The following is a 22,958-nucleotide window of genomic DNA, read 5'->3' on the forward strand; positions in this document are numbered from 1 at the left end:
TGGAAGCAAAGCCATTGTAAACTGCTTCGTTTCAGCAGACTGCCACAAATGAAGGTGCGTTCCTTCGCCCTACGCACATGTTGACCATCAGCACGCCCATGGATTAATTACAAAAAAATTGTCTTGCATCGGTAAAAGAAACCCCTTGCGTGAATGTCTGATGCAGCCCTGCAGAAACAATTTGTTTCTGCAATTGAGAAACAACTGGGTTTCTGCACAGTATCAAATTTGCTTTTGAACAAGGCAGAGAAAAATTTGCATCTGAAAATGCTTTCATATATCGAACTTCCAATAAACAGCTTGTTTGTAGCTCTCACAAGAAATACGCTTGAATTGAGGCCGAATCAGTGATTATTTTCTGTATTGAACACTTATCTCTACCACTTGAAACTGGAAAAGCTGTTTCCTACATGGCAGAAGTCCCACAGATTGTTAAAATTGTGACCACCTCACCCTTGTCATCTTATTTGCCGTTACACATTGTCTTCGTGGCGTTAAAAAATGAATGACTAGGAGGAGAATGAGATACTATTACCACAACATATACCACTCAGATTGCACTAGGGAATGCACTCAGTGAAATATTTTTTTCCTTTTCAAAGGGAGGCGAGCATCACAACTTCCATGACAACTTATGTTCTTATGTTCAAATGAGATGACCTTGCTTTGACTTTTTTCCCCCTCCTCCAAAAAAGATTGACTAGAGTTGCTTGGAAAAAAACCACAGAAATAAGGGTCAGTTTCTTTGCAGTTTAGCTTAGTGAAAAACATACACCATTTCTTTTATGCGTTTTATGTTAGATACTGTAAATATTGCTAGCAATTTTTTTTTTTTTTTGCAAACTGACTGATACAGTATGATTTCTCCCCTCAATAACTCAAAGCCACTTGCAACCTGGTATATAGCCAATTTTCTTTAATGTGTTTACTTAAGAAATTAGCATGCAAGTGGCCTGTAGCAGCACATGCAATCTCAACTCTCACTGCAATCGCAATGTAGGCGGCTTTCACTTTCTTTGCTGACTCCTGTGCACAGCTTATGAGATTTGACTTCCCTGATCACTGTGCCCATCTAAACTACGTGGTGGATCTTTTGTTCTTCAATATTTGATAGATTTAGGCCAACGCTTGTTTCACGGGCTGATCCTGTTACCATCAAATCAAAACTGCTACCTTTTCACTGAACAGCTTGCAAGCATTTGGTAGCAGACAAGTCACTGTTTTAGGTATTTCAGTTATCCTCATAAATCTTCTACAAAAAAAGTAAGAATCCCCAAGGCAAGCCAACACAAAGCATCCAGATATAAGATCCAGATCTGTCACGATCTTATCCATGGTTTCTGAAAGCATTTTAACGTGTAGCTAATATTACCATAGCTAGTGACAGGAAACATACACCATTTGTGCCAATATAGTGGCTCTGCTATCTGATTATAATGCTTCCACAACTTGCAGGCAAGACACATATTTCCACTGTTTGCAACAAATACGAGTAATTATCTAATGCAGTTTTATCTTTCTTTAGCCTACAGAAATCATGGAAAGAAGATTCAATTTGCAAGACACTGAATGCATGTTCTTGTATACACTTCAAGAATGAAACCGAGTCACATTTTCCTGGCTTGAAATTGCGAGTCTTGACTATATAAAACTTCAACAATAATTCATATTAGAAGCAAAACTGACACACAAAAGTTTATTCCATTTCTGCAACTGGAGGGTGGAGGATTGAAGAATGAAGTCTTTTTGCAAAAAAAAACCCCCAAACCAACCCCAGTTGATTTGAATGTAACTAATTACATCCCTAAAGTTAAGCGCTGCTTATGGCTTTCAAGACTGGAAACCAAATGCCTAATGCTGAGGGAAAAACAAAAAACCAAACCAAAACGAACCCCCCAACTTACCTATCAGAACCGTTCCAGCAGCATTCAAATTTGTCAAAGATGCAGTCATTTTCGTAAAGGGAACAAAGCTTGCTTCGAAGATACTCATGAACCTTTTTGGAATATTTAAATTGGTATTAGATATAAAGAAAAAGAAGAAAAGGGAAAAGGAGGGAGTTTTTAAGAAAACTTGAACACCATACTTGATATGTCTCTACAGGCCTGTTTTCCATATTGAGATCCCACACTTTAACAGAAAGGTAGTCTCTTGTCATCATGTATCGACCACTGTGACTGAATTTTACATCAGATATCGATGATATTATTTCTGAAAAAAATGATCTGCTGCTAGGATCTTCAGGTTCTTCAAAAACTGTAGATAGAAGACACAATTACAAATGAAACAAGTTTTACAGCTTTGAACATTTTTCGGTACTTGGAAGATTTTAAATCAATATACAAGTTTCTTTTTAAAGAAAGTTGCTGTTAAATACTTTTTAGAAATAATCTCTTTTTAAACAATGTCATGCTCTTAGTCATCAGATTACTAGATGCCTATCTCCAACAGTCTCAACTGGAGCACAGCATCAGCAAACTACAATCCACAGGTCTTAGGGATGAATCAGAGAAAAAAGTTAAAAAACACATGGGTACAGTGAACATTGCAACTGATCTACAAATCATGTTGAACAAGAGCAGATGAAAACATCAGCAACCCAAACACAGTATCTTAATGCATGACCCAGGCATTTTGAGACTACTGTACAACATACTTTTCTTTAGATCTGAACAAAAGTTGTACAACACAACCTACTGAAATGAAATACTGGTATCTACGCTTGAAATGCAATTTGCGTGGTTTTAGAAAGCAGATAAAGAAATGCATTATTTAAATCGAAGAGTCAATCTTTGAAGTCAACATTTCATGACACAAGCTACTCAGAACTATTTATTTAATTTTTGAATAGATCCCTTTTAACAGGATGTTATTCAGTCACAAGCAGTTAAAAAATAAAGTGCTTCTAAGTAATTTAATGCAACACTAAGTCAAATAGATGAAGTGGCCTAGCATTCTACATTGCCCATTGCACAACTATTTCCTTCCAGCAACAAGAAAACCTTATCTGAACTACAGAAAGCTTACCTGCAAATATCAGTATGGTAGCTCACCCCACAGGACTAGCAATACTAATAAACCACGACTATTACAGCAGTGAACAAGAAACAAGAGGCTGCGTGCAAGGCACAGGCAGTCATCCTTACGACTTCAATAGAAGAAGCTTTCCTCACCTACTAAGTTTACGTGGTTCAGCAGACTAAAGAGCATTCACCTTTCACCCCTGGAAACTTGCTTCAGACGCAGCGCATATTCTTAAGAATTAATTCTATCCTAGGAGCTGCAAATGGTCACAAAGTAAATGGATTCTGGCAGCATCAGCCCAGTTTCTAATGCACAAAGGTGAATAAACTGCCCTGAACTAGCATTTGATAAGCAGATACCTTTGAGAAGCACCAAGACTGAGTCTGGACAGAAGACAGGTCTCACTGGTGCCAAAAGCACTTGTTCCCATCAGTTTATGATGCATAAATGGGTAAACAGGAGCAGAGTCAGATCGTCAATTGTCTCATGCTACACTTCTGCTTGTTGATGGCCTAGAACAAGACAATTAAAATGTTCCATTCTACAAAACTACCACCCCTTACCTTGTATGCTCTTTACCAATAAGCAGAACTTGGTATGTTTATTCATAAGCAGAACACCTATACACTCTATCTTGCATGAAAACAAAGCAAGAAACCCATAAACCGAAGATGCACCATAACTTACATTTTGAATGCCTATCACAGAGGGCTGAAGAACGCATGTCACAGAGTCGAATAGTTCCTTTGCTACTACTGTAGACAAACACATTACAGTGATGAGGGTGGAACTCTGCAGCAGTAATCACTTCTGTCAGCTCCTCCATGTTAGCAGGCTTAATATCTACAATATCTGGGAAGGTTTTTGTAAAGGTATGTAACATTTCATATTCAAATCACTTCTAGCAGATTATTACTGAAAAATGTTAAAAATACCATGTAGAAAACCAGGGCAAGATCTCAATTTCCACCATTGGCAATCTACGTAAAGTAAAGTGACCTGAGTAGATTTAAAAAAAATCAAAACAAAACAATAAAAAAATCTAGATTTTACAAATCAACTTTAACAGATGCTGGAGGTAATTTCAGACTCCTCTCAAGCCTCCTTCTTAATGCTTCCTATTAAACACTGAATATACTTCATCTATTTATCTAAAGCTTTAGAAAACTTGCATATGACCTATTTAATATTCAGTATTTCTGCAAGTTTTATTTTACTGCAGATTTGTCAATGTAGGACATACTATTAGTTTTGGATACACAGGCTTGCAAAAAGATTTGAAAATTATTTCTGCAGTTAATGATATCATTTGACATGAAAAAATTTGAAATCTGTTTTCTTTAAGAGAAGTGTCACTTAGTTAAGAGACCTTAAACTTTGGAAAGAAGTACCTACAGTAACAAAGGATCTACTTTTCAAATCTTTCAACTCTTATTTAAGTCGACTGAACGCCACAAATAGAGGATGCTCCCCAAATTCCTCAATCTCTCTTTAGAAATCAAACTACTGGCAGTTTTCCATTGAAAGAATGCTTGCACTCAAGAACGAATGAGAGCATCCTAAGGCCTGCTTTCACTGTATTAAACCTCCAGATTTTAAAAACCCTGTATTTTAATCCCTAGATTCAAACACCTACTCTAATTAGTAAAATTAAAGTGATTCTCTTAAACATACACAACTTAGATATGCCCCAGTTTTCACACAGAACAAAAAAAGGATACTAAAACTTCTATCTGTGATTTCTAAATGCCATAGGTTAATTCTTAGGTCATCTGCAGAAAGGTACGTTTCATGATCACTATTTACTGAAATAGAGTTTATGTGATAAGTATGTGCATTTGCAAATATCCTTCTGGGACTTGCTTCTACCATTAGGTCCATGGGTTTCAATATTGGCACCTGAAACATGAAAAAGAAGAGTCAATTTTGGCATAAACCTGATTTCCGATTCAGAAGATATTAATTAATTGCACACCACAGATTTCTGTTTTGATTTAGTGACTAAACACTTTTCAAATCCACTGAGCAAGAAAAGTAATAAAATAACCTATGAATGCTGACTTTGCATACTATCAACACAAAACCTCAGACACTGACTTCTGCAGAAGATACCTGTCAAATACAGCAGCTTTGTACCTCATCCAACAGGAAAATGGTGTGTTTATAACGATATTTGAAGATTATGTTAATTTGAAACAAGCGCTTAAAAATGACCCCCATATCTTAGAGGGGTGCTTGTGAAAATGGTAAAAACAGTTTGCAAAGAAAATCCCCAATTTGTTCACTGAACAGTCAGTACGATTTTAGGAACACCCAGATGCCCTATTTCCACAACTAGCTGATCTAAAGGGTGAGACGGTTTGTCAGGGTCAAGTGGACTAAGCTTCCCTCTAGCTCCTTCTCACTGACCAGCAAGTGAATAGTTTAAGGTTGCCCAAGGACGTCCTACGCTGTTCCAGTACAATACAATTCAACAGAACACTAACTGACATCATCCAACCAAAAAAAAGTTGTGACAGTGTCCAAGATAAGCTGTCTTTCTGGAACAAGAAACAAATTAATCCAAGAGCTCTGTAATTGCTTCCACCGTGTTTGTATCTCACAGTCTGTTTACATAAAACTGTAATGATTAAAATTAATCCATTACTTTTTATTGGGCAATTTTCCTATCTTACCACATGAGTGTTCCTAGCCTGGTTGTGAAATCAAAAACGCATTAATGTGAATTATCAGGAATGGTACTTAGAAATGCCATGGTTTCTGTGCAAAGGATGCAGCTTTGAAGCGCTGCTTCTCCTCCATGTCTATTTCTTTATAAACACATGGGGATTACACTTCTGTAACAAAATATGCAAACAAAGCCCATAAAAACCCAAGGTACATATACTCTAGATCTCTAAAACCTGATCATTTTAACATATGGAGGTAACTCTACGCAAGGTTTTTTCCCCTTCTGCCAACTGTTGCTCAGACTTGTTGTAAGATGTAGCGCCTGGCAACGTCTGCAACTCAGCCCAACCTTCCTTTCCCAGAAAAGCAGCAAATTTAGAAGACTAACTTTTAAGAGAGAGGTTCTTGCTTTTTGTTGCTTCCCCCATTCAGCCTGATGATTCCTAAATATATTACAGTGTTTAAAGAAGATGCTAATGTACTCCTTCAGTGATACAGCCAGTACCTTGTAAAACCATCAGGCCATATTCTGGACTCTCCATGTTCCCAGATGGGTAGTCTATTCCTACGTAAGGGCAAGGTTGTAGAACCCAAAATTTCATCTGTACCTACTTCCAGTCACTGGGCTAAGGCATTATATCATAATTTATTTCCTTGGTTTTAGATATTTTCATTAGAATACTCAATCAGATCTTGGCTCCCACACGCTGAGTAGAAAGACTCTTTCCAGAGGAAGCGGATATCCTTTCCCAGCATGATTATGCATTAGGCTCATGTATACCTAAAGCTTCAGTTCAATATTTAATTTAAGCAAAACCAAGGCAAAAAACCCCAACAAACCCCCACAACTGTATAGTCCCTACAAGCATCAGGAATGGCATTGGTTTTGAAAGTAGTGAGAACCTCAGTTCAATTCTTGTTTATGGTAACAACAACAACATAAAAAAACCAAGAAGAAAAACCCCAACCCCACATGATTTCATTTCTTGAGCTCCTGCTTTAAATGATCCCAAGTTTGGAGCACTAACCCTACCACTACATCACTATGCAAGTGGAAAAGTGTCAAGACTATTCAAGCATACGTTAGGTTTTCCAAATGCTCAGAACTTGCCTCTAACAAAAACACCTTCTACCTAACCATAGAATACCCAGCACCCTGTTTAAATTTTTGAGTCTTGTTCTTCGAAAAAAGACTGAACAAGTTAAAACATGAGCAATACTGAGGAAAACCAAAAAAAAAAAAATTATCAAAACAATCAAAGCCAAATTCTTCCAAAATTCACAATGGCACGTGCTTTAAGCTTCACAGAAGGACCCTGCCTGCCAGTTTCACAGAGCAGCACTCAGGGAGGACATAAAGGTTAACCTGGGCACCTACTACTCCTTACTAGCGACTGGCACAGATGCTACAGCACTATCCTCTAGTGACTACTCGCAGCCAGGAAAGTCAGTATGTTATGGATCTCTGAAATAACTGTGTTCCCTGCACTTTTCTTCATGTTGCGCTAAGATATTAGACTATTTGAAGAACACAGCAGGATGAGTCCATGCCTTCTATGAACTAAGTGTAGAGTAGTGCAGCCCCAGCCAGAGATACTCCAAAATGCTGCATTTTCAGGCTTGAACAACATTTTGTTATATTTTATTGCTGCCAATAAATCAGTATATCTTCTTCTACAATTTGGATATACTGAGGTGGATGAAGGCTGTCTCTAACAAAATATTTTAATTTTAAAAAACAGTTTAAATTTCAAATCCATTTTAAATATGCTAAGATGTTCCAAGAAAAAAAACCCCAACAAACTATTGGGAAGCTAATAATACAATATTATAATAATGAAAGTTTGCCTCAGGTTTTCTAGAGGAACCTTATTTAATAGTTATATATATATAATGAAGTGTCTCCATTTTTTATAAAAGTTTTCAATGACCCTGACCAAAACATCATTTTTAATCTACACATTTCAGTTGACAACTTTGGTAGTACAAAGGTAAAGAAGTACATGCAAAAAGATATTCAAAGTCAAAGAGCAGAAACATACCCGTAGTGCTGTGATTCTGAAAGGATCCCTAAGTCTTCCATCTTCATCTTTTAAATTATAACCTTCGGCTCTTTTATCCCTTTCACTTATTTTCCATAATTTAATAGTTTTATCTAAAACCAAAAATTCACATGCTTGAGAATGAATTAAATTCAAAATAAAATCACTAAATAATGGAGTCAGCAGAGTGGATATTATTTATCTATCTAGGTTTCCACTGCTTGGAACAGAAAGGACCCTGATGAAGTCCTTTAAACAGCAACGTAATACGGAGTACAGCCCTCCCTATGTATACTTGAAGTACTCTACCTTCAGCTATATTGCTTAGCAGAACTGCTACATGAAAAACAAACAAAAAATATACCAGATACATGCACTTGGGAGGGTGCAGATGGGAAATGCATGAAAATATCAGTAAATGGAGAGGAAAAAAATGGATTCCATTTTAACTCCAGTCTAATGTTCAGTTTGAATGAAACACAAGTTTCTGCCTGAACAATAAGGCCCTATGCCTACCATTCACCAAAATGACCCTTCACAAGGGAAGTTTCACACACCAATTACCAAAATTCACCAGTAAGCCCTGTATGACTATCTAAATTACTTTTAACAGACAAATGCTACAGAAAAAACCCAACAAACCCATGAATTACTTAGAATAACTACCTTAAGGAAAACCAAGGTTGTCCTAGCTGTCTGCTAAGAGACAGCCAAAGGCAGTAAGTGAGAACAGGACTTGCCCCATTGTTTTAGGGTTCCATGTCCAAAGGCACGTACTTCCCAGGTCTTACTAGGGGAAGACTTTCCAAGTGCAGAAAGTAAGTATATACCAGGAGTGAGATCCTTAGCTAACTGGAAACAAACCTCTCCTCTCCAAACTACTGCGTATCTTTAAAGCATTTAAGATGACATGGTTTAAAGACTGCTTTAAGTTTAGTAAGACTTATATCAAAGATAATTTTAACTTCAAAGTCCAGTAGACAGAAGTCATTCCCACTTTTAAAATTTCGTATAGCAGGTAGGATATCAGCCCTTACATAGTGTCTTTTAAGTACAAGGCAAAAAGTGATCCAAACTGTTAGGAACAAGCGTATTCCTCTGACAGTAAGAGCAAGTTTTTCCATGCCCAGTTCTGCATTTACATTTACAGCTTGCTCCATGATGCATCAACATGAAACAGACCTAATACTCATACAGACCTAATACCTAATAACCACTACTAAAATACTGGAAGAAATAAAAAAAACCCAAAATGCACGAAGACCTGTGATTTCCAACTTCAAATTTTTGCACTGCTTTTACGTATTCTAAGGTATACAGTGAAAATGGTGTAACTATACTCCTAGAATGACTATTGTCTTTCAAACAGTTGCTTTTCAAAGCACACATGATGTTTTGGTATTGGAAAAGCAGAAAGAGCATTGTAACCACAGTGTTTCAATTTCAAATGTTTTTATTAAAAATTCATCTGGGATCACAAAAAATTAAATTTCAAAATTGGGATGATCAAGTCAAATTCAGACTTCTGCTACAATTCAGCATACTGGGAACCCATTTATACAAAAACTATAAAGCAGAGTAACAGGGTATGTAAATTGATAGCATGGTCAGTATATCCACAGAACACAGCTCTATAACTACGCCTATTCTGTTGCTGCTTCATTATTTTTACATTCATAAATCAGTAATTTACAGAGTATTACAATCAAAACATATTTTGCATATAATTAGAGAAGACATTAAAACAACCCCAAAACACTCCAGAAAAAAAACCCACAAGTGGATCACAGGCGAAATAATATTCAAATGACATAAAAAGTTCTTTGTGCAAAAATAAAGTGTCCTTACCATTTGTAGACAGCAGGAAATGAGCAGCATTCTGTTGTGGTAACCACCTAATTTTATTAATTTTTTCCTCAATTTCTAGACTTTTCAAGTAGTCAAACTCAGGTTCATGACTCTGAAAGGTACTGTAAACATTATATTCTCCCCTAGAATGAGGACGGCTTTTATTCTGCAAGGAAACATAATATTTCTTGAAGCTGATGTTACTTGGTTCATTAGGAATTGTACATACAAACTGATGACTAGAAATTGTCAACTAGAAAGTAAACTTTTTACAACAGATCTTGATGAATTTCACATTTTTTTACTCTATGATACTGTACCTAGTTTAGCATCAATATAGTGCACACAGACTTCCTTTTTAAAAATATATCTTTATATATAAATATGTGTGTACTCAAACATACCATATCAAAGCACTTTAAAGAGGCATGCTGTCCGCAAAAGAGTTCTAGACTATGCTACCTCTCGCAAGCGGTTCCAACCGAATTGGAGCAGAGAAGCTGGCTATGTCCTAAATCCTAAACCACCAGTTCCACGTGATTAGTTTCTGCACTTCACCTAATCTCCATTCCTGTCCTTTTCCAAACCTCATTCCTCTAATCACCATGATATGGACATAATGCGTGGTTTCCAGATTAGGAAATAAATGTTAAAGGCCATAGGACATGGAGTAATTAAGTATGTTTTTTATAAAAACACGATTGCACAAAGTCATTCTGCTGAAGGCACAGCAAGATCAAGTATAAGCATTAGATCTAGCTCCTCTCCTACTCATTTTAAAACATGCTGTGTCCAGAAGCGGTATCAAGGCTTATAATTAAACTTTGACAACCTTTTTTATTATAAAAACTTGAAGGCTGGAATTACCGCATTTTCATCTAAGCCGTTCTATAGTGCTCATCATGATGTACCAAAGACTATTACAAATACACTAACAACTTGTCCCCTCACAGACCTAGAAGACCACTTTGTATTATCTTCATTTGGTAGATGCGGTAGCGAGGAACAGAGATCAAAGTCACAAGTATCCACAGATTTGCAATATCCGATTTGAGGCAACTAGTTATCAGGCTTTTCAAACAAGTTAGACAGTGATTCATGTTTGGAGAACAGCCCCACTTGTAGAGCTGCAGTGCCCAGAACTTCTAAAAAAAAAAAAAAAAAAACCTCCCCAAAACGCAATCAGAAATCGCTCACTTGAGAAGCAGCAAATCACTTGCAAAGGCAGGCAAGACTCAGTGCAGGAAAAGCTTACCCTGCACATTGATTGACGGTACGTTACCGTGGAAAAAACAGTAGTGACTCACATCATTGAAGACTACTAGGCCAACATAAGGCTGCAAAGGCAACCTTTGTTCTGACACTTCCTTATGCTTCCACGCTTGACTTGGCAAACTTGATAAGGTTATTTCAGCTAGGGTTTTTTCCCTTCCATGTCTCGCAAGTATGGAGTTAATTCTGAGACTTTACATTATTTTACTCCCTACTTGTCATTTAACTTTTAAGCATTTTGGACAGGATCCTCTCAACTAACACTATTCAGTATAGTTATCTACATTACTTACCTAGCCACCCGCATTTTGAGCAAGCTGCCTTTTCTGGCACTAAGCAGTGGTCTCACTCTTTACTCACACGTTTGGTTGGAATAATCAGCTGCTTGGAACTGAAATGATGTCATGAGTTCAGGGCATGATGCACAACATTTCAGCCTGCCTTCCCAAATTAAAGTGTATGGGAAATTTTATAACTATCTGTCCTGGTTTCGGCTGGGATAGAGTTAATTTTCTTCCTCGTAGCTGGTACAGTGCTGTGTTTTGGATTTAGTGAGAATAATGTTCATAACACGCTGATGTTTTAGTTGTTGCTAAGTAGCGCTTATCCTAAGTTAAGGATTTTCAGTTTCCCATGCTCTGCCAGCAAGCAGGTGTGCAAGAAGCTGGGACGGAGCACAGCCAGGGCAGCTGACCCGAACTAGCCAAAGGGGTATTCCATACCATGGAACGTCATGCCCAGTATATAAATGGGGGGGAGTTGGCCAGGAGGCACAAATCGCTGCTAGGGCATTGGTCAGCGGGTGGTGAGCAACTGCATTGTGCATCACTTGTCTTTTCTTGGGTTTTATGTCTTTGTTTTTTTTGTTATATTCCTTTTCATTACAATTATTATTATTTTTTTATTATTATTATTAGTTAGTAGTGTATTTTATTTTACTTTAGTTATTAAACTGTTCTTATCTCAGCCCACGGGTTTTACTTTTTTTTTCCTCCTCCCCACCCCACTGGGAGAGGGGAGGGGAAGCGGCTGTGTGGTGCTTAGTTGCTGGCTGGGGTTAAACCATGACACTATCCTCAGTTGTTATTAACATAGTTAACCTAGTCTAAAATCCACACTGTTTAAAAATATTGCTTGTAAGATTTTATTAACGTTCCAGTACTTTATACTTATTTTAGATTTTTTCCTCCACTCCAGAAATTCTGCAGTTTCGCACATGACAAGAGAAATGACCCTTATGCCCAACTCTTCCCTACAGTTTGCATGTGCTCCCAAGAAGACAGTAGAATATTCCTGTGTGAATAGTCTGACTTGGGTTTTTCTTTTTTTTTTTTTTTTTTACACTGTAAGGAAATGACCTGACAGCTGGGTTTTGACTTACAGAACAACTGAGCACTAACAGCTGAAAGCCAACCAATAATAGTTCCACTCTAAACAAGCATCAAGAAAGTCAGAGATCCTGAGCAGGTGGACACTTTTGACCTTGATCTCTCTGTGCCTTAGTTAAGTCTATACAGCAGACTAAATGATAAATGAGCTATGAGCTGTCTAGGTGTAGTAGTATAATATTTCAGCAGCTTTTTCAGCAATAGTATTTTCATTTCACTACCTCTCAAAATCCTCACAAGTAAAATCGGTAAGTCATCTTTGGTAAAATGTTTTATAAATACTATTACAGTGAGGATGAAATGCAGAATATTGGACGGCTGTTCATTAACTGAGCATCATTTGAACCACACAATGAAAGAAGTGGGATTCTGCTGAAAAAACCCACAGCACCTAAAGATTAGTATACTTCATGCACAAACAAGCTGAATTAAAATTCCACAATCAATTTTGGTATTTCTGATCCAGGAGAAGGCTCATAACTGAAGGCTCAAATTCTCATCACCTCTTCAAAGGAAAGGAGAAACACGCTCTTCAGTGGCGGCACAGAGGGTGAGAATTGCCCTGTGGAATACTGACTTTTTAAAGAACACAATTTCAGATTTCTCCCAGACGTGACAAGGCATGACCATTATTTTTCAGCATTTAGTGCACTTTTCCAATACACACTATTTCTCTGGATATAAAAAGCTCAGTGATGTATCTGCATTGATGAATGGACAGAATGTGTTATAGCATTATCACACAACTGAATACCATTGCAAAGAGCAAGCTGAAAAGCTGTAACTGTAGGAGGGAGAGTCTTCCTACCCTCTGAACTGAAAATGGTCAAGTATTTCTGGAGAAGTAGCTGTTCCCACTGTTTTTGATTCACAGGATCCTAAAACACATCAGATGCTTAATTTTTCAATTTTTCAACTATCTTATCCTGTTGTCCTTGCAGCTTAACTTGTATCCTTTTTTATAAACTTTTCTTACATTATCTTCAAAAGCATTATGATTTGTCTTAGGTCAACCTGACCAAGTGTAAAGTTGAGGAGAAAGTCCAAAGGCAATTCTGCAAAATGATACTGAGCATACTAGGTACAAATATAAAGAACTCACTTGTATTTTGGGGACTTTTTTTTTTTGAAGGGAGGGGAACCACCACCAAACTAAGCTACCAAGTTCAGCACAAGGCAGATATTTAGAAATTTGGCTAACTTAGGGTTTTCTGAGAAAACTATCCAACCATTTAAACCTCAGGGCATGAAAAGATGAAGGGAGACTGTGCAACACAAGAACAGTGTAGTAACAGCACTTTTGTTTTTCAAGTCACTGACCTCTTGTTCCCTTTGAAATATAACCACTCTGCCACCTTTGTCTCCTGTTGCAAGAAGATCACCAGAGTAATTAAATTCAACTGTTGAAATAATATCAGCTGTAAACAGAACAGAAATAAAATAGCACTGTAATGTGTAAAGCAAATCAAGATGTTTCAAGACTTGAACACAAAACAAAATTACAACTTGTATTAATACAACAACACAACTTCTTGATTTACATCATCAGTATCCAGAAATTAAGCCATGTTTCAAAGCCTAACAATTTTATTTACAATCTAGAACACTTCCTCATTTCTCAGTTTAAGCTTTTGAGGGCCTTCAATCATAAAAGAGAAGGCATATTGTTTTAAGAATCCAAACTGTGTATTCTACTGTTGACAGTAAATGCTGAAATACGTAACTGAGATATGCCTGCACAGAGCTTCCAAAGGAAAGAATTGTATCAGAAGTGGTTCATGCATGGTATTACTGTGGAGCAGCACTGCAGCTTGCACTGATCAAAGTGAGGTTGAGGCGTACCTGCCTTTCCCCTGAGCTGAGTATTCACGTAGTTAGTTCAGGAACCTGAGCTGGGCATCCCTGCTCTGCCAAAGGGGGGGGGGGGGGGGGGAAGAAAGAAAATTCTTCCAGTTGAGCTTCCTGAACCAACTCTGTGCAGAAGTATCAGCATGTATACCACAAACAAGAGGCAAGCATGATTGCAGCTGAAGGAACAGGAGAGCAAAGGAAAAGTTTGCAGGACCTCCAGTTTAAACTGACTTAAGTGCCCTTGGGACTGAACCTTGAAAACAACCAGTATTTATTCACCACTGCATGCCACAATTAATCTTTGGAGGTGGCAATAAAGAAATAATTGCCATTAAGCAATCTCTAACCAAGGGGCAGAGAGATAAGGGGCTATAAATGTCTGTCACAGGTTTTAGGCATATGGTAACAAAACCAACAAACCACTCAGCATAAAATTGCAAGTAAACATTTATCCATACCGTTGCTTGCCAGCCATGCAAATATTTCATTATATTATGCAGGTATAAAAATTGTAAGATTTGAAGTATATGATATCAATTAGTTTCAGAGTTTGCAATTGGAGACTAGATGAAAACTACTTTCCTGTATTGATTCTGATGTGCTATCTTTTAAATTCCTTTCAATAATCCCCCACTCTTATGAGGAAGGTGATTAGGAAATCTAATCAGTTTTCCCAATATATAATTCATATTTCATCTTTTATTAACAGATGCCCTTGAAACAGTTTTTTCCTAGTGTGTGAAGATCATGATTTACTTTCTTTGATTAATAAAGTTATTTAAGGACAAAAAAAAAAAATCATCTTTCTACAGATTTATCCCAGCCTTCAAAATCGCATTACCATCTTGCTTCTGGACACATCTATTTTTATAGTCACCTTTCTTTAAAAGGTTATGAAAAGATTCCATTTTGGTAAAGAACAGTATGATCGCTAATCCCAAATCCTCAACAGACCCAAAACATTAGAACACAACCCACACCCTTGCTGCACATACTCCATACTGGAAACACCAATCTTTCCTCAGCTGACCTCCTTTTAAAAATTAACCATGTTTCTAACTAGTCTCTCTAGCTCTCCTCCCTCTCCATTCACAGTGATCCTCACCTGCCATCGTGCTGCCCAACTAGAGTGACCACCACCTCACAAGTTCTCAAGTCATCAACCACAGAGCTCTTTGCAAACCTGACCCTTCATGGCTGACCCCCTTCCAAGTAATTAAGAAGCCAACTCCTTTGGCTTTTTGCTATGAACACTGCCAGAATAAAAAGTAATCCCCCTATTCTCTTTACACCAATTCCACATTTTGTAGCCAACTTCTGGTACGTGGCCATTTGCCTCCGTAACAGACTATGTAGAAAGTACTGAAAACACAAAAACCTCCAAACAATCCTTCCCCTCTCCAAACTGCTAAAATGAATTTACAGCAATAAGTAGTTACCTACAGAAAATAGCATATGGTATAAAGGTTTCACTAGTACTAAATGATCTCTTACTTTAGAAATTGCTTTAGAATTATGAGCTTCTAGTAGCACAACACTGATAAAATCTTAAGATATATATACATACACATATACACACACATCCTTAAATATATATATTTTAATATGTATTTTTATACACACATATATGTAAATAAAAAAAACTTAAGACTATATAGTGGTACAATGTGTGTTCAATCCAAAAATATAAATAGAAAAGCTACATATTTCCACTTACCATAAAGATCCACTTTGTCAAAACTATACCCACACACTGAGCACAACAGTAACATTTCACCAAACCTCAGTGTTAAAACAAGAAGCAAAATGCCTAAGTTTAAACAATGACACAAGATCTGTCAGCTTGCATGTGAATGGGACCTCTGTTCCTCTCTTTGCAAGGTTCAGGAAAACTCAGATTATTGATACGCTAAAACCAGATCATCAATATTAGTACCTGTCCTTCCTATACTATAAATAAACGGGACTCCAGAAATGATGGACAAATGGTTTAGATGGCTATAAAGAGACCAGTTCCTAGCTCACTGATTTCCCAGTGAATCCCGTTCAGACTTTTTACCCCACGCAAATCAAAAGAATGTACAGAGTACCTCGTATGTAGTTGTAACCATTTCTTAAATATACTTTCTATGACAGATAAGAAAAAATCTGTCAACCTGTAATGCTGATACACCATTTCACTTTTCCAAAGCTTGTCACATGTCCCTGATGTAGTGTCTCATACCCTGCTTAGGTCCTCAGACAGGCAAAGAATTATTACATACACAGAAAGTGTACGAGCTGGTCCATGTGAAGCTTTTTGTTAATTTGAAACTTTTTTCTTTCTTAAGAAAGAAAACAAACTTAAACAAGGCCCCTTCATAACAATCTGTATCACATATGTATATGGTAATCGTGAAAATGTTTTAAAGCCAACTCATTCTTCCTGCCTGACAATCATGGCAAAAACAAGATGTATGAGAATTGAGATTCAATGTCAAAAAAAATAGATCTCTGTGTATGTGGCTAATATTGCTGTTGGGCTTTAATACTGATCCATGCTAATTATTTTTCACAATTAGATGTTTGCTTTGTGCCCAATACATACCTAAATTGTCTGAATGTATAAATTACAAGACATTACAAAAGGCTGGCCAGCTAAGAGGTTTTATAGTTACAAATACCAAATATCATGACATAAGCAAAGAATTTTGTACTAAAATGAGAAAGCTAGTGTACTAGCTGGAGGTGTAATCTTAATTAAATTCTGCTCCAAGACTGACAATAGTGCTAGAACAAAAAAAATCCCTACATCCCATTATTACTCAATTATACACAGGAAAAAACCCCAGCCATTTCAAGAGACACCACGGGAAAGTAGTAAACTAAGGAAAAAAGAAACGAACCGATGAGGTAAGCAATCAGTGAAGTGACTTGATAGAGTAATTTTATGACATTTTCAGTACTCTAGTCAAACATTAAGGAGCCCTCGAGTTACAAAGGTTTATCAGTAGCAAAACTAATATTCCACTACCACAAAAATCTGAAAGCCATTCTAGAATGGATCATTTTTACCCTTGGAGACATCAGTAAACATCCTAGCAGAAATAAATGACTCCTTAATATACGCAATTATTTCAAACAAAGTCACAAAAACCACTTTTCCATTTAGTTTCAGAAAGGGAAAAAGATATTATTAATTCCTCCCATGTACACTATCAAAGTATTTACTGAATTATTTGATCAAAATAATGCACGATTTTTGCTTTAACATGCACGTAAAGTCAACATCATTTGTCTGACACAGCTATTATTTACTAGCAGTGCTATCTAGCCAAACAATCTTGGGTTCCTTTATGTTAAGAACTGTGGAAACCTGCTAAAACACAGACACTACCCAAATTCTATGGTTTTACACAAAAAGTACAGGGAGAAGAGGGTAAACAACATGCATACGTAAAATGACCATGCCAGTAGAGAATGCCTCTCTATCCTAATTGACTACCAACTGGAAGAAGCAGCTTGAAATTTTAAATCAGCACTGAAATAGCATGTCGCCAACATGCCAATATCTATGGCCAACATGCTATATGGAAATAGGTAAGTGGAGGGGGCACATCAGGACAAAAATATGGAAACTTTCTTCAAATATTTTCTAAGTTAAAAAAATTTGGACTATGACGGATCAACTTTTTTTAACAGCACTATACTTTTTTTATATATATAAGTATGAATTAAAAAGTTTTCCCTGTAGACATGCTTAATTGAAGGATATCAATCCCCAAAATAATTCCATCCAGTATCCTCAGCACTATACTATCTCAAAGCAGGTAAAATAATAAAAAAAAAATATTACGAGACTAGAGGTAAACCACAAAACTCATTCCAAACCAATCACTCCGTCTTCTGCCTAACATACTTTACCCATCTACATTCGCTCTTTATTTCCAAGTCAGTTTAAAACTTCTAGAAAAAAAACAAAGCAAGCCTTTGCAGGTTCTTAATCATCACATTAACTTTAGAATTTTTAAAGCTTTTTTTATTATATGTCATATCTTTTTCTTATGTGTGCAAGCGCCAGTCTTCTTTCCCAGCAGAATATTTCAGCCTTTTCTCCATACTAGCAAAATAACTCACAATGAAATGTACAAAATGTACAAAAGGGTGAGGAAAGACAACCTATCATGATATTTGCTCATGTACAGCATCCTAATGCACTCTTCTCATATAGAAGACACCTTTGTGATTATGATTCTCCAGAAATTGAGAGGTTTGTCCAACTTTCTCTCCATTTTTGTTCCAGTGTGGCTAGGACTCTCTGTTCTGGAAGCAGCCATGTAAACTTTCTTCCTGTAAACTATGAAGAGCAGCAAGACCTATGGCTTTACAACAAGATATTAGTCTGGCAGTATTTCTTTCCAGACATGAAAAATTAATGTTTAGCCTCACTTTTGGAAAGGAGTTCTAACTTAGTTACAGTCTACATACAGAGTAGGAAACTCCTAGCTGTTTTCAAAGCTAGTGTATTAAAAGGATTGCTGGCAACTAAATCATGATTCTGTAGAATCCCCAAATTTAAAAGCACTAAGTACTTCCATGGGTAGTAAACACCCTCCCACCACATTAGAAGGCTACAAATATCCATCTTTATAACAGCATAGTGGAAACCATTCTCAGTGACTCAGGAGACTCTCCTGTAAGCCTTGATAGATGTTTCAAAATTCAGTGTAAGTGCTCTAAGCCTTTTAACATCATTGCTGAATATTAACCTCCCTATATCACAAAACTCCTGTCACAATTCTGTTAAAGTTCTATAACCTCCAAAGCCTCCTGGGACAGTTATATTGGGGGGCGACGGGGGACGGGACGACATAGACCAACATTTGTTAGGATTTTGAGATGACAGCAAGCTTATACCTGCAAACTAATTTAAACCCACAAAGGATTCATACTAGGTATTTCTAACCGATACCGGTATCAACGTCTTGGCTCTCTGTTTAGGTAATGGAGAATGCAAAGAGAGCCAGAACATCTAAATTAGATGCCTAAAATTAGCTACCGTGAACTTTTCCTCTCTAAGCTGGCTGCACATTGCTACTTCAATTAAAATCCAAAACCTGAAAAAAATATAATTACTTCATAGCTCACCCCGTAGATTAATGAATTTGCAGCTTAGGACTAACACTAACTAGACACAAGCAGCATCAACTTCTCATTCTTCTAAGCTATTCAAAGACTTTTGTCAAAAGCCCACTCCTCACACATTTAATGAACAAGGAAGTCAAAACAGTCACTGTTTTTGAACATCATCTAAAAAGGGGGCTACTCCAACTTCTAGGGGATTTTAACTTAAAACTTCCCAAATATGTAATGGACAACACACCGCTTCACATTCAGTACACAGACTGACAAAAAAATGCATGTTAGCAAACCTGTCTCCTGTCCCTCCCCTTGGAAAATATGTTTAATACACAGCACCTTTTTCCATGATCTGTCCTAGAGATCCAAAGAATGAACTGCTTTAAGGACTGTGAAACTCTCTGAAGAGGCTCATGCTTTGAGAGGAAATGACTGGATCTGGATCGAAGCCAGACGGCTGGCATAAACTGTAAGGGAGATTGCCAGTGGAAACTAAACATAGAAAGAACATTTCTGTGCCTGTAATCAAGATCAAAGGTGACACACCTTTCCCTCTGACACACAGTTATTCTACAGAGCGTTTTAGTCTACAGCTGGAGAAAGCTGTGGGAGACGTAAGGTCTTCTACAGTTGATGGGAACGAAGCAGAGAGCGTAGACGGGGTTAAGCGCAGGTTACGTGCTCCTAAATCAACTTGGAAATCAGAAGTTGGGATCTCCCTGTGACATTGTGCTGAACTGTAAGACATGACATCAGAACGAACAGAACTCTCTTTTGCAACAGACAGTGACAACATACCATTCCGAGGCACGACTGGTGAAAAACATGGTCAGTTGAGGCCCATACAGCGAATGGCATGAACCATCATTTCAAAGCAACTAAGTCAAGACTCAAAATAGAGTGAAATAAAAAAATATAAAAGGAGCAAGTAAGATTAGCGAAAGAAAAAAGACAGAGACCCATTAGAGGGAACAGATTATCAAAGAGAATGAAGAAATTTAGAGGCTAACACCTGCTAAACAGTAAATAATAGAAAAAATGTTCTAAAAAACAAAATCATATTTGAGCTTAACAAGTTACAGACACAGAGGGCCTTAGAACTGCTTGTTACTTGATTTACAGTAATTGCAAGAGAACACTCCCCAGACATCACCAGTGGTATCTATTTGCATTAAAAGGCTTCTGGGGTGGGGAGAGGTGAAGCAGTTGGTGTGAAGTTTGACAGTTCTTCAATTTGGATCGCTCCAGTTATCACACCAGGCGACAGCAGAGAGCTGCTGGCAGGCATTCTGTTTCTAACCAGACCGTACCCTCATCCTCTACATGTTGGGGCAGGCAAGCACTATTAGAATTTCAGTTACTGCAGGTTCCTGACTTCAGCACTGATTTCCAGTCCTCAAGCTCTCCCTTCTCTCTCATTTCTGTACCTTTTGCTGATTTGCTTCCGCGTGAATGAGGATTCCCCATACTACAGCTGCCAGAACAGTCAATGAAAAAGAGTGGTATTACTCTGCAATGAGGATGGACTAAGACTGGTATGGCTGTTATTGCTTCTAAAATATTTCCTAAAATATTGTTTCTTAATTTAACAGTTGATAGAAAACAGATTTCTATTTCTGAATTGTACCAAAAGGTGAGCTGAACTTTAAACCTATCAATAATCACTTGACAATATACATATACATAGAAGTTACTGAAAATCACCTATTTTTCAGAATATGCCACTTTACTCAATTTTTAGATTTCCACTTTTATGATTTATTTGAAGAGTTAACACAGAAGTGAGATGTATCAGAAGTCAGGAGAATAAACCAAAGGTGGCAGTTTTGCTCAGACCAAATTTCTTCCAGCTCACACTGCTAAGCACTCTGCCAATCTAAAGTATCCATCAGGTCTAACAATTTTTTATGCCCTAATACTCAAACAACTTGCAAAATGGCTTGAATTGTCTTTAAGTACCTGGTAGAGTTTAACTTAGTCCAAAATAACTCTGCTTTTTGAACTACTTTAAATCACTGAACAGATTTAAGGTCAACCAAGGGCACGAACAGGGCACCTGAGCTGCTTCAACAGAAGCGCAGCGGCTTGGCCAGCACAGTACAGCTCGAGAAGCAGCAGAAGCTGGTTGAAGTCAGCGCTGCCGCTAACAGGCTGTGGCAAACTACAAACAAGAGCATTTCTCTCAGAAAGACTGCCAGCTCCTGTGTGTCCTGGACCCCGTCTGGAGCTAAGCCACTTGGCTTCTCTGAGGAGCGAGTGCGCAGGCCATTCTGTTCGGAGTGCTGTAACAAACTGGTAGAAAAGAAGCAACATAAGGTGTCAAACTGTTCCCAAGACCTGTTCCAAAGGCCAAGCTGCCCAGCAAACTCCCCCAAACCAAACACTCATTCAGCTGATTTAACAGTCACCCAAGAGTTTGCATCTCATAAAAGAGAATTCATGCAATTCCCTCATTTATTTGAATTTGCATTTTCTTTTCAATGGAACCAGATCGTAATTTGATGCTGGAAGTCCTTTGAATTACAGTTAAAAAAACCCCAAACCGTCTTCACTGAGTTTAAAGTGCATGTACTTGTCTGGATGTGTTAGTACAAAGAAAGGGTAAGGCAGCAGCAAGAAAAGAGAGTAGTAAAGCCCAAGTTCAGTAAGACAGAAATAAATGTTACCTTCATGCTTGCCAAAGCTTGCCGTGCCTTTTCTTACAAGCAGTGAGAAATTATGGAGGCTATTTATAATATTCATGACACAATCCAGTATTCTGTGTGCAAATCTACTGCCTCAGTATTATTTTTTAACCTCTGGAATAGTAATTCCAATAAGCTTTCTATTACTGGAAGTATATTTAATTAATTCATGTTATTCTGTTAGGTTTTTTCCTAAGTAGCTAACTGTCAGGCTTTTCATTGTACTTTTATTAGGAGTTAATAAAAGTCTTAACACGATGGGTAAATAAAATTTTTCTTCCAGTTGCAGCTTTCACACCTTCCTGTCCTTTTTTTTTTTAAGTTTAAATAAAGTGTTTTTTCTCATTTTTGATTAAGCTTTCCCCCCAGATGTTAAAATACTCAACAAATGGCACAGTTATGAGAGTGCAGATGGGAACTCTACCAAAGATTTCCTGGGTCAACAGGTAATACAACCTGCTGTCATCACAGCCTACCATTCTGCGGAGAGACAAATGGCAGTGGCTTTCACTGTTCACAGATTAACAGTGTAGATGTAAAGACTTGTACTAATTTCTGTATTCCCACTACACAAAACGTTTTATTTTGTGTTCCCACCTTACAACTCTGCAATCGATACTCATTGCTTACCCAAACTGTTCATAATTCATTCATAAGCTATGCATTCCTGCAGTTCCACTAACCCATCATGTGCACATGCCAGAAAAAAAAAGAAAAAAAAAAAAAGAATCAAAATTTGATACCATGGTAAAGATTACGGATTTAAATTCACTGTAAGTATGTTAGCTGACAGGACAGATTCTCTTCTCCACAGAAAACTGAGAAGACATCACTTGACATGACCACTTTTATGAAGCCTGAAGATCACCTGCAGCTTTTTTTTTTTTTTATTTTTTAAAGCATAGCTATTCACTTGGAAATCTGGGCCTCCTCACTATGAGGAGTCATACTTCAACGATTATGAGAGAGAGAAACTTCCAAAAGTTCACTAACATTGCATTTCTCACACACAACACCTTGTCATAATAGTCTCTAGAGTTACATATATGTCAATATACAGT

The 22,958-nt window shown here is 37.4% G+C and overlaps 1 protein-coding gene across 1 annotated transcript in view; it reads right to left on the minus strand.

The window, feature by feature from the left end:
- PPP2R2D (protein phosphatase 2 regulatory subunit Bdelta) overlaps window positions 1–22,958 on the minus strand; it is a 29,808-nt gene that overhangs the window by 1,305 nt on the left and 5,545 nt on the right. The window contains exons 3-9 of the mRNA XM_050898894.1: window positions 13,565–13,662; window positions 9,585–9,750; window positions 7,737–7,849; window positions 4,746–4,923; window positions 3,712–3,876; window positions 2,087–2,256; window positions 1,905–1,996 (exon numbers count right to left, since the gene is read on the minus strand). Coding sequence (XP_050754851.1) covers window positions 1,905–1,996; window positions 2,087–2,256; window positions 3,712–3,876; window positions 4,746–4,923; window positions 7,737–7,849; window positions 9,585–9,750; window positions 13,565–13,662 — 982 coding nt within the window. The remainder of the gene's footprint in view (window positions 1–1,904; window positions 1,997–2,086; window positions 2,257–3,711; window positions 3,877–4,745; window positions 4,924–7,736; window positions 7,850–9,584; window positions 9,751–13,564; window positions 13,663–22,958) is intronic.

The sequence above is a fragment of the Gymnogyps californianus genome, chromosome 6, assembly GCF_018139145.2.
Source record: "Gymnogyps californianus isolate 813 chromosome 6, ASM1813914v2, whole genome shotgun sequence".
Lineage (NCBI taxonomy): Eukaryota > Metazoa > Chordata > Aves > Accipitriformes > Cathartidae > Gymnogyps > Gymnogyps californianus.